This window comes from Bombina bombina, chromosome 4 (genome assembly GCF_027579735.1).
Source record: "Bombina bombina isolate aBomBom1 chromosome 4, aBomBom1.pri, whole genome shotgun sequence".
Classification (NCBI taxonomy): domain Eukaryota; kingdom Metazoa; phylum Chordata; class Amphibia; order Anura; family Bombinatoridae; genus Bombina; species Bombina bombina.
Window position 1 is genome coordinate 885,867,801 of NC_069502.1, and position 22,562 is coordinate 885,890,362.

Genomic DNA, 22,562 nt, shown 5'->3' on the forward strand with positions numbered 1-22,562 from the left:
TTATTTCTCTTGTAGTGTATTCAGTCCACGGCCCGCCCTGTCTTTTTTAAGGCAGATCTAAATTTTAATTAAAACTCCAGTCACCACTGCACCCTATGGTTTCTCCTTTCTTGTCTTGTTTCGGTCGAATGACTGGATATGACATGTGAGGGGAGGAGCTATATAGCAGCTCTGCTTTGGGTGATCCTCTTGCAACTTCCTGTTGGGAAGGGAATATATCCCATAAGTAATGGATGACCCGTGGACTGAATACACTAGAAGAGAAATAAATTTATCAGGTAAGCATAAATTATGTTATTATGAGAGGGTAAAAGGATCACCATTGTTACCACTGAATTTAAACAAAAATTCATATAGGCGGGATATGTTGACATAAAAAAATTTAGCAGAACCCTCAGATTGAGGGAGCACTTTGGACCTAATAGGGGAGAAATACCCAGCCTGAGAACTCCTAGTACATTTGACCCATACTGTAATAACCCCGACATTAAAATCTTGACCAGGATGTTGTCCAAGGAACTTCTGAATCCCTACCCAAAGAAAAATCACAAGAGATCTAATCTCAACAAGGAGGAATGGGCAGCACTTAAAGATCTAAAAGCAGATGAGACCATCATCTTCCGCGAAGCTGATAAACAAGCTTGCGCTGGTAATCCTAGATTATAGGAATTACAAACAGGAGATACTGAGTCAATTAGGAGATACCAACACATACCGCAAAATGAGGACCAACCCTACAACAGTATTTAAGAAACAAGTGGATGAATTAATAGAGGAATCGATCAAAAACAATTGGATCACCAAACAAGAGAGAGACTACTTAACGGTCAATCATCCATGAATTCCAGTGTTGTATACAATACCAAAGATTCATAAAAACTTAGAATCTCCACAAGGCAGACCCATTGTATCTGCAATAGGATCCATCATGCAGCCTATGGCAACATATCTGGACAAGATCTTACTACCCATGGTCAGGAACATGGATTCCTTCATATTGGACTCCTCAACCATGATTAGAATATTGAAGGATATTCAGGTAGAAGAAAATACCATCTTGGTAACCATGGACATCACAAGCCTATACAGGGAGTGCAGAATTATTAGGCAAGTTGTATTTTTGAGGATTGATTTTATTATTGAACAACAACCATGTTCTCAATGAACCCAAAAAACTCATTAATATCAAAGCTGAATATTTTTGGAAGTAGTTTTTAGTTTGTTTTTAGTTTTAGCTATTTTAGGGGGATATCTGTGTGTGCAGGTGACTATTACTGTGCATAATTATTAGGCAACTTAACAAAAAACAAATATATACCCATTTCAATTATTTATTTTTACCAGTGAAACCAATATAACATCTAAACATTCACAAATATACATTTCTGACATTCAAAAACAAAACAAAAACAAATCAGTGACCAATATAGCCACCTTTCTTTGCAAGGACACTCAAAAGCCTGCCATCCATGGATTCTGTCAGTGTTTTGATCTGTTCACCATCAACATTGCGTGCAGCAGCAACCACAGCCTCCCAGACACTGTTCAGAGAGGTGTACTGTTTTCCCTCCTTGTAAATCTCACATTTGATGATGGACCACAGGTTCTCAATGGGGTTCAGATCAGGTGAACAAGGAGGCCATGTCATTAGATTTTCTTCTTTTATACCCTTTCTTGCCAGCCACGCTGTGGAGTACTTGGACGCGTGTGATGGAGCATTGTCCTGCATGAAAATCATGTTTTTCTTGAAGGATGCAGACTTCTTCCTGTACCACTGCTTGAAGAAGGTGTCTTCCAGAAACTGGCAGTAGGACTGGGAGTTGAGCTTGACTCCATCCTCAACCCGAAAAGGCCCCACAAGCTCATCTTTGATGATACCAGCCTAAACCAGTACTCCACCTCCACCTTGCTGGCGTCTGAGTCGGACTGGAGCTCTCTGCCTTTTACCAATCCATCTGGCCCATCTGGCCCATCAAGACTCACTCTCATTTCATCAGTCCATAAAACCTTAGAAAAATCAGTCTTAGAGATATTTCTTGGCCCAGTTTTGACGTTTCAGCTTGTGTGTCTTGTTCAGTGGTGGTCGTCTTTCAGCCTTTCTTACCTTGGCCATGTCTCTGAGTATTGCACACCTTGTGCTTTTGTGCACTCCAGTGATGTTGCAGCTCTGAAATATGGCCAAACTGGTGGCAAGTGGCATCTTGGCAGCTGCACGCTTGACTTTTCTCAGTTCATGGGCAGTTATTTTGCACCTTGGTTTTTCCACACGCTTCTTGCGACCCTGTTGACTATTTTGAATGAAACGCTTGATTGTTCGATGATCACGCTTCAGAAGCTTTGCAATTTTAAGAGTGCTGCATCCCTCTGCAAGATATCTCACTATTTTTGACTTTTCTGAGCCTGTCAAGTCCTTCTTTTGACCCATTTTGCCAAAGGAAAGGAAGTTGCCTAATAATTATGCACACCTGATATAGGGTGTTGATGTCATTAGACCACACCCCTTCTCATTACAGAGATGCACATCACCTAATATGCTTAATTGGTAGTAGACTTTCGAGCCTATACAGCTTGGAGTAAGACAACATGCATAAAGAGGATGATGTGGTCAAAATACTCATTTGCCTAATAATTCTGCGCTCCCTGTACACAGTGATCCCACATGGGGAGGGTATACGGGCAGTTATAAAGCAACTTTAGACGTTACCCCTATGTGGGACCACCAGAAGACTTAATTATGGAAGGATTGCGCCTATGCCTGGAGAACAACTACTTCAGATTTGAGTGGGACTATTACCTACAAGTCTCTGGCATGGCCATGGGGTCGAATGTGGCCCCTACATATGCTAATCTTTTCATGGCAGAATTTGAGACTGTGGGCATGGATACATTCACAGACAAGAGAATAATATTCCACAGAAGGTACATTCTATGGCAGGGCACAGATGAGGAGCTGATTGACTGGTTCACAAATATCAACCAAGTACACCCCACAGTAAAATTTAAAATGGCCCACAATAAAGATACGATTGAGTTCCTTCACCATAAGATCATCTAACCCGGTAGTCAGTCTCTCCCTACTCACTATACATATGAAGTATTAATTCTACAAACAATAGCCAATAATCCTATACTGTACAGTATACTATAATAATGTAGCATGCATTGTTTTGATTTACTTATTTTGTTTCACTTTAGGGGTGTGCATTAGTCATAGTAGATTGAGATATATGCCGCTGTGGGGAGGCATTGGGTAGCCATGACAACAGGCATCCACAGTGAGTCATCAGAGCAATGGGAACAGGATGATGATGTCACAGGTACCTGGATTGCCGCCAACAGTGGCGGGATCGTCAATACACGGTGGAGGGTATAAAGTAAGGTAAGCGAGTATAGTTTTGTGATACATTTTTGTGGTCTGAAGACGGGGGCAACCCCAAAACATTACTCCTTGTGGGTATTAAAACCTGTGAGTGTGCCTTTTTTCTTGGATAAACTATATATATATATATATATATATATATATATATATATATATATATATACAGAAATATAAACAAAGAAAAGCAGGAGAACTCAGGGTCTACGGCCGCCCACGGCACTGCGCTCTTCTTCAGTGAGATGACATTTCCACTTCTAAACCAACACCTGTGCGTGTCATCTGACAATGTTCTATATGCTAGCATCGCTATTGGTTTAGAGGTGGAAACGTCACCTCATTGGTAGAAGAGTGCTGTGCCGTGGGTGGCTGGAGGCTGTGACTTTAGTGAGCTGTTGCGGCACAGACGGGGTGAGTTTAGCACCCTTTTTTTAATAAATGATCAATTAAACTCAACATTATTTTTAGTGATGGTAAATCCTAGACTAGAGTTTTTTAAACGCTTGGATTTACCATCTCTTTAATGTCCCTTTAAAGAACATCAAATGTAACTGCTTCCCTGTGTTTTTACTTTCTATTCTAGGGCTTTATTATATTATTACTATATTTTACATCAATCTATTTAAAATCCACAAATGTTTGGCTTACAAATCTTTATACATAGGCAAAATATGTTATTATCTACATTTTAAATGTTGTAAAATGCATGTTAACTGAAGGATTTTATGGTTCCATTCCTACTATATTTATGGAAAAAGCTAATGCTGTAATGCTGTATTGGCTTATGTTTTCAAATAAAAATTATAGTTTATGATTACATTTTGTCTATTAAATATTTATAATTTTGCAGCTTCGTCCTTGTCTCAGAATCCCCAGATGATTGTGTATGCAAGCTACTTACCTCTTCATTTGAATGAAAAGAAAATCACTGTTCTAGGGCAGATGGTAAGAACCGTGTTTTTTCTATAGCAGTTTTTCTTTATTTATCATACGTATTTATAATTCTTTTGTAGATAGACAGACAGAGGTGTGTGTGTGCAATCTATCTATCTATCTATCTATCTATCTATCTAATAGTATAACAAAAAGCAAACACTGCACGGGCAATCAAAGTGCTGTTGTAGTCAAGAAGTTTATTTCTCCACAAGTGTTAGACAAAGTCAGACATCAGAACACCTGACATGTTTCGCGCAGGCGGACCTGCGCTTCATCAGAGGTGATTATCCACCACAGGTGAACACCTTTTAAAGCTGAGTTACACTAATGAAATTTGTCTAAAGGTTATACACCCCCTAAATGCAAAAAAGCATATGTCAGACAAATGCACAGGGAATGTAATTATATGTTGTTATGTTAATTACATAAAGTAAGATCATGCATATATATAAATAAATAAAGTACAACATAAGAACAATAGAAAGTAAAAATAATAAAAATCAGAAATGTATGTAAAGCAAAATAGACAAAATCAAATAAATATAACAATAAATGCAAAATAATTAGAAATAAAAAATAAAGACAATAAATATAAACATATTAAAAACTAAATATAAGTTATTAATTATTGAGTACATAATCATAATTAAAATATAAAATTGTATGTAATTTTTAATATGAAATACCTATAGCTAAGCTCAACTCATTCTAGCGCTTAGGCTAGACAAATAAGGGAGGAAGATAAAATCAATGCTAAGAAAACACACACTATTAGATGATTATAATTTCTTGGTGTAGATTAGCAAAGAGAGAGATTGGGGGCTAATTTGCGAAAAAACTTTTCATAATCTTTATGTATTTATATTACATGTTATATAGTTTTACCATCAGTAAGGATAAAAATCCTAATTCTATAATAACTCAATTTATACAAGGAATACTAGTCCATATTATTTCAAATTAGATAAGAGAAATTCCTATGTATGTCAATATGATGATATATGGTAAGATTTAACCAATTTAATTATTAATCTAAGTCAATATCCCAATGACACATCAACTGAGTAAATACGGTAAATACCAATCCATACTATCACACAATATCAATATATTCTTAGAGAATATTCTTAGAAAATATTCTTAGAAAATATATAGTAAATACCAATCCAAGTGAATTCAGAACAATTTGTTATCAATGAATGAATGCATCCACATCAAGTCTCTTATTTATCCCATAAGGGGCTCTTGTATTTAATTCAATAATCCAAAAAACTTCTCTCTTTAGTAATAAGTCAGTTCTGTTACCTCCTCTAGCTGTTTTTTGTATACTATCTATGCCAATAAATGAAAAATATTTAGTACCTTTACCATGTGCTCTAAAATGTTTAGCAACAGGTGTTTTGGATTCTTTTTCATTCAAAGATAGTAGATGTTGCCTAATTCTTTCTTTCAAAGTTCTAGTCGTAATCCCAATGTATTGTAACTGACAATATTGGCAAGTAATTAGATATATGACAAATTGTGTAGTACAGTCTATCCTACTTCTTATATCATATTTTTTGCCTGTATTTGTCGAGCGAAAGGACTTCTCTTTTTAGGTAAAGTTACAGCTTTTGCAAGGGACATGGCCACATTTATAGAAGCCATTAATTGGATTAAGCCACTTGAATTTAGAGTTCTGATTTTCTTTATCTGACATATCACTTTTAGTGATGTCACCAAGGCTTTGGGCCCTTCTCGCTACAAATTTCATTTTTTTCCTATCAGTAATAGATTTGAGATTGTCATCAACATGTAATATAGGCAAATTCCTAGATATAATGTCGCATATCTGATTGTATTGTGAACTAAACCTAGTAATAAACAATATATTATCATCTTGTATTCTAGTTCTAGAGTTCTTTCTGTGCTGAAAAAGTGATGTCCTATCAATTCTAGAGACTTGATGTTGAGTCTGTAAGAGGCTATTTCTATTATAACCTCTAGATGTTAATCTTTCGGTCAAATCAGTAGCCTGTTTAAGATACATAGCCATATTAGAACAGTTTCTACGTATTCTCAAATATTGACCCTTAGGAATTCCTTTCTTTACATGTGGTATATGACAAGAGTTTGCATGTAATATTGTATTTTTTGCTAAGGGTTTCCTATATATTGAGGTCACTATCTGATTGTCTGTATCAATATTGAGATGGACGTCCAAATAATCTATTTCTGTTTTATTACTTATACTGGTAAATTTCAGATTAAATTTATTAGAATGAATGTACTGTATGCTGTGAAATTATCAATGGTGTTTATCCCTTCATTATTCCATATTATTATAAGGTCGTCAATAAATCTACCATACATAATTATATTGTCTGCAAAGGGACACTGATCAGAAAAAATTAGGTAGAATTCAAGCCAGCCCATATAAATATTGGCAAAAGCGGGGGCAAATTTTGCCCCCATGGCTGTCCCGCTTTTTTGTAGGTAATATTCACCTCTGTAGACAAAATAATTATGAGACAACAAGAATTCTGCAATTGTAACAATGAATATTATAAAGTTACAGTCATAATCTGTGTATCTATATAGCATGTTGGACAGGGATTCGAGACCCAGATTATGGGGTATATTAGAATACAAGGCTATGACGTCTATTGTAAGCCAACAATATTGTTCTTTCCAGGTTATATCACTAAGTTGTTGTATCAGATGGGAACTGTCTCTGATATAGCCTGGAAGTGCAAGAACTACAGGTTGAAGTATGTGGTCAAGCCATTCGCTTAATCTTTCACACAATGAGCCATTACTTGCCACTATGGGCCTCCCTGGTGGGTTTATGGTTGTCTTATGAATCTTAGGTGTAATTCTAAAATATGGTATTTTTGGGTCTTCAATTAACCACTAGTTCCTTATCCATAAAGTTATTTTCTATGGCTGTGTCTAATAAGGACATCATAATCTGTCTGTAGGCCAAAGTTGGGTTATAAGATAGTTTAGTATATAAGCTATCATTATTAAGTTGAGACATAACTTCATTATGGTACTGTTCTTTGTCAAGAATCACAACAGCCCCTCCTTTATCCGCCTGGGTAACTATGATGTCTCTATTATTTTTGAGAGAGTATAGTGCTTTCCTTTCTAATTTAGATAGATTATCCCTTGTTGTGTGCGTCTCAGTCTATTTGTTTATTAAGAGATATAAGATCCCTTTCAATGGCTCTTTGATACATATCAATGTTAATATCACGGCTATGGATAGGATAAAAATACGATTTGTCCTTAAAATTAAATTTAACATCCGGTGTAATTTGTTGGTGTGTAGTAGATTGTGCAGATAAAGTGATAAGATGTGATAGATCTTTTAGTTCAGCATAGTGTAATCCAACTGATGGGAAAGGTGAAAAAAGTTGTGCTGTAGATGTATGAGTGTTTAATTCTGTATCTATAGTAGAAAAGTGTTTTTTTTTTAATACAATTTTACGTATATAATTATTAACGTCTAGAATTGTGTGAAATAAATCAAAATTAGTGACTGGTGAAAAACTTAAGCCTTTATTTAAAAGTGATAACTGTGCAGCAGTCAATTCATATTTTGAGAGGTTAACAACTGCTCCTATTTGTTGTGGTTCTTCCGTATTCTGCTGGGGTACCTGAAGCTGCCCTCTCCCTTTTTTGGAGTGCTAGTCTGTTGTGGTAATTGGACATGTGATTTAAGATCCTGTCTTGCTGGTAAAGTACTATGACTTGGACCTGGCATATCTTCAACATGGTCACTCTCTACTGATGTAGTGGGGTCAGCATCTTGATGGTCAGTATCTATACTAGAGAAAGTAACTTTCTTAGGCCTAGATTTGGAGTTTGGCGTTAGCCGTGAAAACCAGCGTTAGAGGCTCCTAACGCTGGTTTTAGGCTACCGCCGGTATTTGGAGTCAGTGATTAAAGGGTCTAACGCTCACTTTTCAGCCGCGACTTTTCCATACCGCAGATCCCCTTACGTCAATTGCGTATCCTATCTTTTCAATGGGATTTTTCTAACGCCGGTATTTAGAGTCGTTTCTGAAGTGAGCGTTAGAGCTCTAACGACAAAACTCCAGCCGCAGGAAAATAGCAGGAGTTAAGAGCTTTCTGGGCTAATGCCGGTTCATAAAGCTCTTAACTACTGTACCCTAAAGTACACTAACACCCATAAACTACCTATGTACCCCTAAACCGAGGTCCCCCCACATCGCCGCCACTCGATTAAAATTTTTTAACCCCTAATCTGCCGACCGCCACCTACGTTATACTTATGTACCCCTAATCTGCTGCCCCTAACCCCGCCGAGCCCTGTATTACATTTATTAACCCCTAACCTGCCCCCCACAACGTCGCCGCCAGCTACTTACAATAATTAACCCCTAATCTGCCGACCGCAAAGCGCCGCCACCTACGTTATACTTATGTACCCCTAATCTGCTGCCCCTAACACCGCCGACCCCTATATTATATTTATTAACCCCTAATCTGCCCCCCTCAATGTCGCCGACACCTGCCTACACTTATTAACCCCTAATCTGCCGAGCGGACCTGAGCGCTACTATAATAAAGTTATTAACCCCTAATCCGCCTCACTAACCCTATAATAAATAGTATTAACCCCTAATCTGCCCTCCCTAACATCGCCGACACCTAACTTCAAACATTAACCCCTAATCTGCCGACCGGAGCTCATCGCTACTATAATAAATGGATTAACCCCTAAAGCTAAGTCTAACCCTAACACTAACACCCCCCTAACTTAAATATAATTTAAATCTTACGACATTAATTAACTCTTATTAAATAAATTATTCCTATTTAAAGCTAAATACTTACCTGTAAAATAAATCCTAATATAGCTACAATATAAATTATAATTACATTGTAGCTATTTTAGGATTAATATTTATTTTACAGGCAACTTGGTAATTATTTTAACCAGGTACAATAGCTATTAAATAGTTAAGAACTATTTAATAGTTACCTAGTTAAAATAATAACAAAATTACCTGTAAAATAAATCCTAACTTAAGTTATAATTAAACCTAACACTACCCTATCAATAAATTAATTAAATAAACTACCTACAATTACCTACAATTAACCTAACACTACACTATCAATAAATAAATTAAATACAATTGCTACAAATAACTACAATTACATAAACTAACTAAAGTACAAAAAATAAAAAAGAACTAAGTTACAAAAAATAAAAAAATATTTACCAACATAAGAAAAATATTACAACAATTTTAAACTAATTACACCTACTCTAAGCCCCCTAATAAAATAACAAAGCCCCCCAAAATAAAAAATGCCCTACCCTATTCTAAATTAAAAAAGTTAAAAGCTCTTTTACCTTACCAGCCCTGAACAGGGCCCTTTGCGGGGCATGCCCCAAGAATTTCAGCTCTTTTGCCTGTAAAAAAAACACATACAATACCCCCCCCAACATTACAACCCACCACCCACATACCCCTAATCTAACCCAAACCCCCCTTAAATAAACCTAACACTAAGCCCCTGAAGATCTTCCTACCTTGTCTTCACCATCCAGGTATCACCGATCCGTCCTGGCATCCGGTGCTGAAGAGGTCCAGAAGAGGGTCCAAAGTCTTCCTCCTATCCGGCAAGAAGAGGACATCCGGACCGGCAAACATCTTCTCCAAGCGGCATCTTCGATCTTCTTCCATCCGGTGCGGAGCGGGTCCATCTTGAAGACCTCCATCGCGGATCCATCCTTCTTCTCCGACGACTAGACGACGAATGACGGTTCCTTTAAATGACGTCATCCAAGATGGCGTCCCTCGAATTCCGATTGGCTGATAGGATTCTATCAGCCAATCGGAATTAAGGTAGGAATATTCTGATTGGCTGATGGAATCAGCCAATCAGAATCAAGTTCAATCCTATTGGCTGATCCAATCAGCCAATCAGATTGAGCTCGCATTCTATTGGCTGTTCCGATCAGCCAATAGAATGCGAGCTCAATCTGATTGGCTGATTGGATCAGCCAATCGGATTGAACTTGATTCTGATTGGCTGATTCCATCAGCCAATCAGAATATTCCTACCTTAATTCCGATTGGCTGATAGGATTCTATCAGCCAATCGGAATTCAAGGGACGCCATCTTGGATGACGTCATTTAAAGGAACCGTCATTCGTCGTCTAGTCGTCGGAGAAGAAGGATTGATCCGCGATGGAGGTCTTCAAGATGGACCCGCTCCGCACCGGATGGAAGAAGATCGAAGATGCCGCTTGGAGAAGATGTTTGCCGGTCCGGATGTCCTCTTCTTGCCGGATAGGAGGAAGACTTTGGACCCTCTTCTGGACCTCTTCAGCACCGGATGCCAGGACGGATCGGTGATACCTGGATGGTGAAGACAAGGTAGGAAGATCTTCAGGGGCTTAGTGTTAGGTTTATTTAAGGGGGGTTTGGGTTAGATTAGGGGTATGTGGGTGGTGGGTTGTAATGTTGGGGGGGGGTATTGTATGTGTTTTTTTTACAGGCAAAAGAGCTGAAATTCTTGGGGCATGCACCGCAAAGGGCTGGTAAGGTAAAAGAGCTTTTAACTTTTTTAATTTAGAATAGGGTAGGGCATTTTTTATTTTGGGGGGCTTTGTTATTTTATTAGGGGGCTTAGAGTAGGTGTAATTAGTTTAAAATTGTTGTAATAATTTTCTTATGTTTGTAAATATTTTTTTATTTTTTGTAACTTAGTTCTTTTTTATTTTTTGTACTTTAGTTAGTTTATGTAATTGTAGTTATTTGTAGCAATTGTATTTAATTAATTTATTGATAGTGTAGTGTTAGGTTAATTGTAGGTAATTGTAGGTAGTTTATTTAATTAATTTATTGATAGGGTAGTGTTAGGTTTAATTATAACTTAGGTTATGATTTATTTTACAGGTAAATTTGTTATTATTTTAACTAGGTAACTATTAAATAGTTCTTAACTATTTAATAGCTATTGTACCTGGTTAAAATAATTACAAAGTTGCCTGTAAAATAAATATTAATCCTAAAATAGCTATAATATAATTATAATTTATATTGTAGCTATATTAGGATTTATTTTACAGGTAAGTATTTAGCTTTAAATAGGAATAATTTATTTAATAAGAGTTAATTAATTTCGTTAGATTTAAATTATATTTAAGTTAGGGGGGTGTTAGTGTTAGGGTTAGACTTAGCTTTAGGGGTTAATCCATTTATTAGAATAGCGGTGAGCTCCGGTCGGCAGATTAGGGGTTAATAATTGAAGTTAGGTGTCGGCGATGTTAGGGAGGGCAGATTAGGGGTTAATACTATTTATGATAGGGTTAGTGAGGCGGATTAGGGGTTAATAACTTTATTATAGTAGCGCTCAGGTCCGCTCGGCAGATTAGGGGTTAATAAGTGTAGGCAGGTGTCGGCGACGTTGAGGGGGGCAGATTAGGGGTTAATAAATATAATCTAGGGGTCGGCGGTGTTAGGGGCAGCAGATTAGGGGTACATAGGGATAACGTAGGTTGCGGCGGTTTACGGAGCGGCAGATTAGGGGTTAAAAAAATATGCAGGGGTCAGCGATAGCGGGAGCGGCAGATTAGGGGTTAATAAATATAATATAGGGGTCGGCGGTGTTAGGGGCAGCAGATTAGGGGTACATAGGGATAACGTAAGTTTCGGCGGTGTACGGAGCGGAAGATTAGGGGTTAATAATAATATGCAGGGGTCAGCGATAGCGGGGTCGGCAGATTAGGGGTTAATAAGTGTAAGGTTAGGGGTGTTTAGACTCGGGGTACATGTTAGAGTGTTAGGTGCAGACGTAGGAAGTGTTTCCCCATAGGAAACAATGGGGCTGCGTTAGGAGCTGAACGCTGCTTTTTTGCAGGTGTTAGGTTTTTTTTCAGCTCAAACAGCCCCATTGTTTCCTATGGGGATATCGTGCACGAGCACGTTTTTGAGGCTGGCCGCGTCCGTAAGCAACTCTGGTATCGAGAGTTGTATTTGCGGTAAAAATGCTCTACGCTCCTTTTTTGGAGCCTAACGCAGCATTTGTTTGAACTCTCGATACCAGAGTTAAATTTATGGTGCGGCCAGAAAAAAGCCCGCGGAGCGTTAACAGCCCATCTACCGCCAAACTCCAAATCTAGGCCTGTGATTGTTGTCTTTGATGTCTCTTATGTTTTTTATTTTTATTTTTCTTGTCTGTCTTAATGTCAGAATTAGTGTTATCTTTAGTCGGTTGGTTGGTCCTTCTAATACTTTTCTGCCATGAGTATACAATATCTAGCTCGTAATCTTTAACATCTCTCTGATATTTTTTCACTTTTCTTTCTGATAATTCTGAGTCAAGTTTGTTTAGTGAAGTTGGTAGTCACCATATTGTTTTGTATTATCATAAGGTTTAAGTAAACCAAAAAGTCTATCTATCTCTAATAATATAGTATTTCTCTCATCTTTTTTATGTTTAACTAGTTGTTTCATAGATATAATGGAACAATTAGTTAGATTGGTATTCCATTCTTCCATAAACTCAGGTATAGTTAGTGCAAAAGTAGGAATTTTTTTCATTCTTAGTCCCCTTGGTACTTTATTTTCAGAGATGTATAATTCAAGGAATTCAATATCCCACCATAAATTAGTCTCTCTAAATCTCAGGTTCTCTAGAGATGAGAACACCATAGATAAATCTTCCTCACAGATGGAATCAGAAATCTGAGTATGTCCCTTTAAGGCATTAACCATTATCAGCTTACGTTTAGTTAAATCTATAACCCCTGTGGGTATAAATGTATCTATTGTTGCTGATTGGCCTACTGGCTTTATCTGATTGGTACTAGCCTTGCTCTGGGCTCCTATCATAAGCTGCAGACCTTTACTTCATATAGTCTTTATCTTTATAGGTAACCGATCCCTGAAAGGTGTCGATCATTTTAGACACTGCTTGTTATGTCCATACAACGCCAGCTCATATGGAAGCCGGATTAGGACACACCTATACGTGTTTCTCTCAGTCACAATGGAGATTTCTGAAGAGGCTAATCTTGCAGTGTAATGGTCCCCATATTTAACCCAAATTTACATGACATGGCTGCTAAGCATATTAAATGGGTAAAGGGGTTCCTATCACATTTTAAACAGTTCCAGAATAGTCACTGTTAGTTGCGCCCCTCCTGAGCGTTCGGTGAGAATGGACGACCCGGCACACAGGAGAGTGTGCGGGGGACACACCCCCTAAATGAATCCAAGCGATAGGCTGCAGACTTCAGACGTGTCTGCCACACACGCCACAGGCAAAGCCGAGTACACTGATCCAAGATGAGAAGTTGCGCTCAAGCTTGTAAGATTCTTGAAGAAAGAAAGGCACTCCAGGCAAGATGTAAAATGTAAAAACAGCTTTAATTCCAAAACGATTAAAAGAAGGACAAAATAGTGGTGTCCAGCAAAGAGCCAGCAGTGACTCCAACAATCAGGTTGATGAGCTGATCCTCATGCAGACATGTTTCGTGCGTTTGCGCACTTGATCACTGCTTACCTGAGGATCAGCTCACTCACCTATTTATGACTTAGCTAATTACCAGAAATTTACATACTTCAAACCTGATTGAATACCTGTATCCACAAGACGGGCTAATTTAATTATTCTACCGGTTGCTAAGAATAAGCATAAAAAGAATGCAAAGGGTTAATATTGGGAATATATGACTAGGAATAATCTGACCACTAATTTTAAGAATTGCTATATATAATGAGAAATAAACTTCATGTAATTACCATTCTAATAAAATATTAGGATACAAACTATTACAATTGAAAGGATCTATACACATTTTTCATGTAGATCTATACTTAGTATATGTATTATTTGTGTAACAAATCAAAAGATCACAATGCCAAAGAGAAGTATAGATGTCTAGCCATTACTGTAACATATAAGTTATTTGATTAGACTATAAATAGGCATATATTCAGATAAATACGTCTAGGTCACGTCTAATGTTTAACCCTTCTGGTTCACTAGTCTGTAATTTAAACATCCAATAGATTTCCTTTTTATTGAGTAATGTCTCTCTATTACCACCTCCTCTCCACTTGGTAATATGGTCAATACCCTGTATTTTTAACGATGATACATCTGAGTTGTGAATTAGTTTAAAGTGTCTTGATATGGGGGTGTCACTATCTTCATCTTCAACTGACCTGAGATGTTGCAAGAATCTGTCTTTGAGGGACCTCTTAGTTTTTCCTGTATATTGGATATTACAAATATCACATGTGAGAAGATAAACTACGTGTGTAGTCGCACAATTAATGAAGTATCTAATGTCATACTCTGTGTTAGTTGTGCTTGAAACAAATTTATCGCCCTCATGTATAAAGTTACAAGTTTTGCAGATGTGTCGTCTGCACTTAAAGCATCCCTGTCTTTGTTTAAGCCAGCATCTATTTATCTTAGGTTTGATGTCAGAAGGGGATAAGTGATTAGATAGAGTCTTAGCTCTTTTAGGAATGAAATCACATCCAGACTTTAAAATCTCTCTGATGGTAGGGTCTGAGTACAGAATAGGAAGAGAGTCTTTAATAATTGTACATATTTTGTTATATTCTACACTGAAGGTAGTTATGAATTTAATCTTATTATTTTCATCCTTTTTAGTCTTTGACTTGTTGTGTTTATATTGAAGCAACTCGGTTCTTGGAATTTGATCAACACTTGCTTTGGCTTTTAATAATAGGCCCTCATGATAACCTCGCTGTTTGAATCTTTCAGTTGCTTCACTGGCCTGCTTGTTCCTTTTAATGCGAATATATTCCCCTTTGGGTATGCCTCTTAGCACATGCCGGGGATGACATGATTCAAATTTTAACAGTGTGTTACCCGCAGTTTCCTTTCTGTACATTTTAGTCTGGATAATAGATCCAGTCTCACCGCCTTGAACAGTGAGATCCAAAAAGTTCACACTTTCATTGCTGTGAGTACCTGTAAACTCTATTCCTAGTTGATTGCAATTGAGGTAATTGCAAATGCAATCTGCCTCAGTTGCGTCACATTCTAAGATAAAAAACAGATCATCTATGTAGCGACAATACTGGATTATCGCTCCCTTGAACGGATTACCATCTCCAAAGATGTGGGACAGCTCCCACCAACCCATAAATAGGTTGGCATAGGAGGGGGCAAATGTAGCCCCCATAGCTGTCCCACGTCTCTGGAGATAATAATCCGTCTGAAACATGAAAAAATTGTGGGTAAGCAAATATTCAATTGCATTCAGCAAGAAAACCTTAGTTGCTTCTTCAAAGTTACAGGACGAGTTAATAAAAAATTCAATAGCCATAAGGCCCTTTGAATGCTCAATAGACGTGTAGAGAGATGTCACATCAACAACCATTAACCTATAGTTTGGTTTCCATTCAATGTTAGCAATTTTTTAAATAAAAGAAGTGGTATCTTGAATATAACTGGGAAGTTGACATACTAGAGGTTGTAAAAAAGTGTCAACGAGTTCAGAGAGTGCTTCGTTCAGGGACCCTATGCCGGCAATGATAGGTCTTTTTATTGCTGCTTTTTGTATTAACTTTAGTACTGGGTCAATAATATTATAATAAGACCATTTAGGTCTGCTCACATTTAAAGCTGTCAACGTTGGGTTTACATTATCTGCTGCTTTTAAGTACATAGACTAAAGTGTATACATTCTTTATTCAATAGTATATTACCAGTAAGGACAATTAAAAACAGAGAATCTTAATCAGTCAAAATGGAGAATGCATATGTGTTGAGTGACTTTAAGGATGACACACCTGAGACATACAATGAAATCATTCACACTCTGGATAGTCTATTTTTTTATATGGACGCTCTCAGAAAAAAAGATATTAAATTGGATCTGGACATCAAGTCCTTCAGACTATATAAATTAGACAAGCGTATTCATTTTTAGTTCAAACTGTTTGTCATATTTCTTAAAATCTGGGTCATGTTGATATTTCTTTAATAATATCTGTGTATCCTTAATCTCTGTTATTAAAGCTGATCTTTGTTTTTCTTTATATATCACCAGTAGCTCAATTAGGGCAAAAGAACATGAATCCAAAATGGAATTCCATTTTTCTATGAAATCAGGGTCAGTTACAATAAATGAAGGAAACTTTCTAATGCGCAGACCCCTGGGTATGCGCTTGTCTAATTTATATAGTCTGAAGGACTTGATGTCCAGATCCAATTTAATATCTTTTTTTCTGAGAGCGTCCATATAAAAAAATAGACTATCCAGAGTGTGAATGATTTCATTGTATGTCTCAGGTGTGTCATCCTTAAAGTCACTCAACACATATGCATTCTCCATTTTGACTGATTAAGATTCTCTGTTTTTAATTGTCCTTACTGGTAATATACTATTGAATAAAGAATGTATACACTTTAGTCTATGTACTTAAAAGCAGCAGATAATGTAAACCCAACGTTGACAGCTTTAAATGTGAGCAGACCTAAATGGTCTTATTATAATATTATTGACCCAGTACTAAAGTTAATACAAAAAGCAGATATAAAAAGACCTATCATTGCCGGCATAGGGTCCCTGAACGAAGCACTCTCTGAACTTGTTGACACTTTTTTACAACCTCTAGTATGTCAACTTCCCAGTTATATTCAAGATACCACTTCTTTTATTAAAAAAATTGCTAACATTGAATGTAAACCAAACTATAGGTTAATGGTTGTTGATGTGACATCTCTCTACACGTCTATTGAGCATTCAAAGGGCCTTATGGCTATTGAATTTTTTATTAACTCGTCTTGTAACTTTGAAGAAGCAACTAAGGTTTTCTTGCTGAATGCAATTGAATATTTGCTTACCCACAATTTTTTCATGTTTCAGACGGATTATTATCTTCAGAGACGTGGGACAGCTATGGGGGCTAAATTTGCCCCCTCCTATGCCAACCTATTTATGGGTTGGTGGGAGCTGTCCCACGTCTTTGGAGATGGTAATCCGTTCAAGGGAGTGATAATCCAGTATCGTCGCTACATAGATGATCTGTTTTTTATCTTAGAATGTGACGCAACTGAGGCAGATTGCTTTTGCAATTACCTCAATTGCAATCAACTAGGAATAGAGTTTACAGGTACTCACAGCAATGAAAGTGTGAACTTTTTGGATCTCACTGTTCAAGGCGGTGAGACTGGATCTATTATCCAGACTGAAATGTACAGAAAGGAAACTGCGGGTAACACACTGTTAAAATTTGAATCATGTCATCCCCGGCATGTGCTAAGAGGCATACCCAAAGGGGAATATATTTGCATTAAAAGGAACTGCACCAGTGAAAAAGAATATCACAAGCAGGCCAGTGAAGCAACTGAAAGATTCAAACAGCGAGGTTATCATGAGGGCCTATTATTAAAAGCCAAAGCAAGTGTTGATCAAATTCCAAGAACCGAGTTGCTTCAATATAAACACAACAAGTCAAAGACTAAAAAGGATGAAAATAATAAGATTAAATTCATAACTACCTTCAGTGTAGAATATAACAAAATATGTACAATTATTAAAGACTCTCTTCCTATTCTGTACTCAGACCCTACCATCAGAGAGATTTTAAAGTCTGGATGTGATTTAATTCCTAAAAGAGCTAAGACTCTATCTAATCACTTATCCCCTTCTGACATCAAACCTAAGATAAATAGATGCTGGCTTAAACAAAGACAGGGATGCTTTAAGTGCAGACGACACATCTGCAAAACTTGTAACTTTATACATGAGGGCGATAAATTTGTTTCAAGCACAACTAACACAGAGTATGACATTAGATACTTCATTAATTGTGCGACTACACACGTAGTTTATCTTCTCACATGTGATATTTGTAATATCCAATATACAGGAAAAACTAAGAGGTCCCTCAAAGACAGATTCTTGCAACATCTCAGGTCAGTTGAAGATGAAGATAGTGACACCCCCATATCAAGACACTTTAAACTAATTCACAACTCAGATGTATCATCGTTAAAAATACAGGGTATTGACCATATTACCAAGTGGAGAAGAGGTGGTAATAGAGAGACATTACTCAATAAAAAGGAAATCTATTGGATGTTTAAATTACAGACTAGTGAACCAGAAGGGTTAAACATTAGACGTGACCTAGACGTATTTATCTGAATATATGCCTATTTATAGTCTAATCAAATAACTTATATGTTACAGTAATGGCTAGACATCTATACTTCTCTTTGGCATTGTGATCTTTTGATTTGTTACACAAATAATACATATACTAAGTATAGATCTACATGAAAAATGTGTATAGATCCTTTCAATTGTAATAGTTTGTATCCTAATATTTTATTAGAATGGTAATTACATGAAGTTTATTTCTCATTATATATAGCAATTCTTAAAATTAGTGGTCAGATTATTCCTAGTCATATATTCCCAATATTAACCCTTTGCATTCTTTTTATGCTTATTCTTAGCAACCGGTAGAATAATTAAATTAGCCCGTCTTGTGGATACAGGTATTCAATCAGGTTTGAAGTATGTAAATTTCTGGTAATTAGCTAAGTCATAAATAGGTGAGTGAGCTGATCCTCAGGTAAGCAGTGATCAAGTGCGCAAACGCACGAAACATGTCTGCATGAGGATCAGCTCATCAACCTGATTGTTGGAGTCACTGCTGGCTCTTTGCTGGACACCACTATTTTGTCCTTCTTTTAATCGTTTTGGAATTAAAGCTGTTTTTACATTTTACATCTTGCCTGGAGTGCCTTTCTTTCTTCAAGAATCTTACAAGCTTGAGCGCAACTTCTCATCTTGGATCAGTATCACATTTTAAAGGCTGCAGCTAAACGTTCAATTAAAAGTTAAAATGGATAATAACTTGACACTTAGTACTAACTTGCATAGTAACATATGCTTAAAAGTAATGTATACCCACATATTCAAGTACTTTAAGTGGAAACAATAAAATAATAACAATAAAAAATAGCAAATATTAAAATGGTAATTATATATATATATATATATATATATATATATATATATATATATATATATATATATATATATATATATATACAGGGAGTGCAGAATTATTAGGCAAATGAGTATTTTGACCACATCATCCTCTTTATGCATGTTGTCTTACTCCAAGCTGTATAGGCTCGAAAGCCTACTACCAATTAAGCATATTAGGTGATGTGCATCTCTGTAATGAGAAGGGGTGTGGTCTAATGACATCAACACCCTATATCAGGTGTGCATAATTATTAGGCAACTTCCTTTCATTTGGCAAAATGGGTCAAAAGAAGGACTTGACAGGCTCAGAAAAGTAAAAAATAGTGAGATATCTTGCAGAGGGATGCAGCACTCTTAAAATTGCAAAGCTTCTGAAGCGTGATCATCGAACAATCAAGCGTTTCATTCAAAATAGTCAACAGGGTCACAAGAAGTGTGTGGAAAAACCAAGGCGCAAAATAACTGCCCATGAACTGAGAAAAGTCAAGCGTGCAGCTGCCAAGATGCCACTTGCCACCAGTTTGGCCATATTTCAGAGCTGCAACATCACTGGAGTGCCCAAAAGCACAAGGTGTGCAATACTCAGAGACATGGCCAAGGTAAGAAAGGCTGAAAGACGAGCACCACTGAACAAGACACAGAAGCTGAAACGTCAAGACTGGGCCAAGAAATATCTCAAGACTGATCTTTCTAAGGTTTTATGGACTGATGAAATGAGAGTGAGTCCTGATGGGCCAGATGGATGGGCCCGTGGCTGGATTGGTAAAGGGCAGAGAGCTCCAGTCCGACTCAGACGCCAGCAAGGTGGAGGTGGAGTACTGGTTTGGGCTGGTATCATCAAAGATGAGCTTGTGGGGCCTTTTCGGGTTGAGGATGGAGTCAAGCTCAACTCCCAGTCCTACTGCCAGTTTCTGGAAGACACCTTCTTCAAGCAGTGGTACAGGAAGAAGTCTGCATCCTTCAAGAAAAACATGATTTTCATGCAGGACAATGCTCCATCACACGCGTCCAAGTACTCCACAGCGTGGCTGGCAAGAAAGGGTATAAAAGAAGAAAATCTAATGACATGGCCTCCTTGTTCACCTGATCTGAACCCCATTGAGAACCTGTGGTCCATCATCAAATGTGAGATTTACAAGGAGGGAAAACAGTACACCTCTCTGAACAGTGTCTGGGAGGCTGTGGTTGCTGCTGTACGCAATGTTGATGGTGAACAGATCAAAACACTGACAGAATCCATGGATGGCAGGCTTTTGAGTGTCCTTGCAAAGAAAGGTGGCTATATTGGTCACTGATTTGTTTTTGTTTTGTTTTTGAATGTCAGAAATGTATATTTGTGAATGTTGAGATGTTATATTGGTTTCACTGGTAAAAATAAATAATTGAAATGGGTATATATTTGTTTTTTGTTAAGTTGCCTAATAATTATGCACAGTAATAGTCACCTGCACACACAGATATCCCCCTAAAATAGCTATAACTAAAAACAAACTAAAAACTACTTCCAAAACTATTCAGCTTTGATATTAATGAGTTTTTTGGGTTCATTGAGAACATGGTTGTTGTTCAATAATAAAATTAATCCTCAAAAATACAACTTGCCTAATAATTCTGCACTCCCTGTATATATATATATATACTGTATATATATATATATATATATATATATTTATATATATATATATATATATATACAGTAATAAAAATAATAATAAATGGTATTAGATGTAATAGATGTAATATCCGATGAAATCATCCAATATTTACATACAATAAATTACAATAAATATGTTACTATGCAAGTTTTTAGTTCACTTGCCTTCTTACCCACCTCACATTAAGCATATTGTGTACATCATTTTTTTATCTTGTATTTCCCATAGCCTGTTGAGATTATTTGTGATCTTAGTACACAATCCTAGTACACATTTTTTGTTGATAATTTAAAATGATGTTTTTATAATTATTTTAGATTTATCATGAGGATTTTCCTCTTTTTTAAATTAATTTATTGTTTTAAATAAATGTTACATTGTTTTCATTCTTTTCTTTCTTTTTTTTAGGCAGATTCATCAGAAAAACTAAGACAATATGGGCTGCCCCATATCCTTAGCCACCCTGTGCTTGTTACTAGAACAAGATCCTGCCCACTTGTTGCTCCACCAAAACCCATACCAATACCACGATGGAAACTAATTAGACCGCAAAGAGCAGTTAATATTACAGATGAACCGAAAGGTAAATTGCTGATTTGTTTGCTATATGTAATAGATTGAATAATTAAATTGTTATATATACTTTTTTTATGTTTGCTAATTTATGAGATGCGGAACAGAAAGACCATTTTTTATTAAAAGAAGAGCATGACTTGGTAATTATTATTGCAGATGATTTGAACAATAGCATACAGAGTAAAAGAGCAGCAAATAGATTTGCTAAATCATAAAAAACACAATCAACGCGTTTCATTCCTCTCTTGGGGCTTTTTCAAGATGAGCCCCAAGAGAGGGGTGAAACTTGTTGATTGTGTTTTTTATGATTTAGCAAAGGTGATCTGTGTAATGACCCACCACTACATCTACTATCATCACCCAAAATGTTTTTAGGATTTTGCTGTACACTGCTATTATACCCTTGCAGTACTGTGGACTTCAATAACCAGCCTGAGGGGTATATGCTGGCATCAAGACACACTTGTTATAAACATTTGTTGTCCGACAATTGCCTGCTGCAAGCGCTGACTATCGGCATAACTGCTATACCAGAATTTGAGTCCTAGCAGTAATTTGAACCATTGCAGGCGGTTTCCGACATCAGCCGAACAAACATCAAACTAAAGACAGCTGATTTGATCACCATACCACGTGGTTCGGCAACCCACGTGATCGGAATTCCTCAGAACCACGCCAGACGTGGAAGTGTGTATCGTCTTTAGGCTATTCCAAAGCTCCAGCATAGTGGCCGTTTGCAAACAGGTTAAAACACACTGTTCGGTGCATAAAGACAACGGCCATTATCCTAAACTTATCTAAAGGTACCGCTCCCATATGAGTTCAGCACAATCCAATATTGTACCATTATAGCAAGATCGGCTGCATATGAGAGTTATTCATTATACTTATTGTGAACTTAAGAACTGTCTGTATACAGCCAGTATTCTCACTAGCAACGCTAATCTTCCAGTATTTTTTGTTTAAGTTTTTTTTATATAGGTATTTTTTAATTAC

General features: G+C 36.9%; 1 protein-coding gene across 1 annotated transcript in view; it reads left to right on the forward strand.

The window, feature by feature from the left end:
- ADGB (androglobin) overlaps nucleotides 1–22,562 on the forward strand; it is a 693,780-nt gene that overhangs the window by 284,956 nt on the left and 386,262 nt on the right. Inside the window, exons 11-12 of the mRNA XM_053711792.1 lie at nucleotides 4,227–4,321; nucleotides 21,399–21,573. Of these exons, the coding sequence (XP_053567767.1) occupies nucleotides 4,227–4,321; nucleotides 21,399–21,573 (270 nt within the window). The remainder of the gene's footprint in view (nucleotides 1–4,226; nucleotides 4,322–21,398; nucleotides 21,574–22,562) is intronic.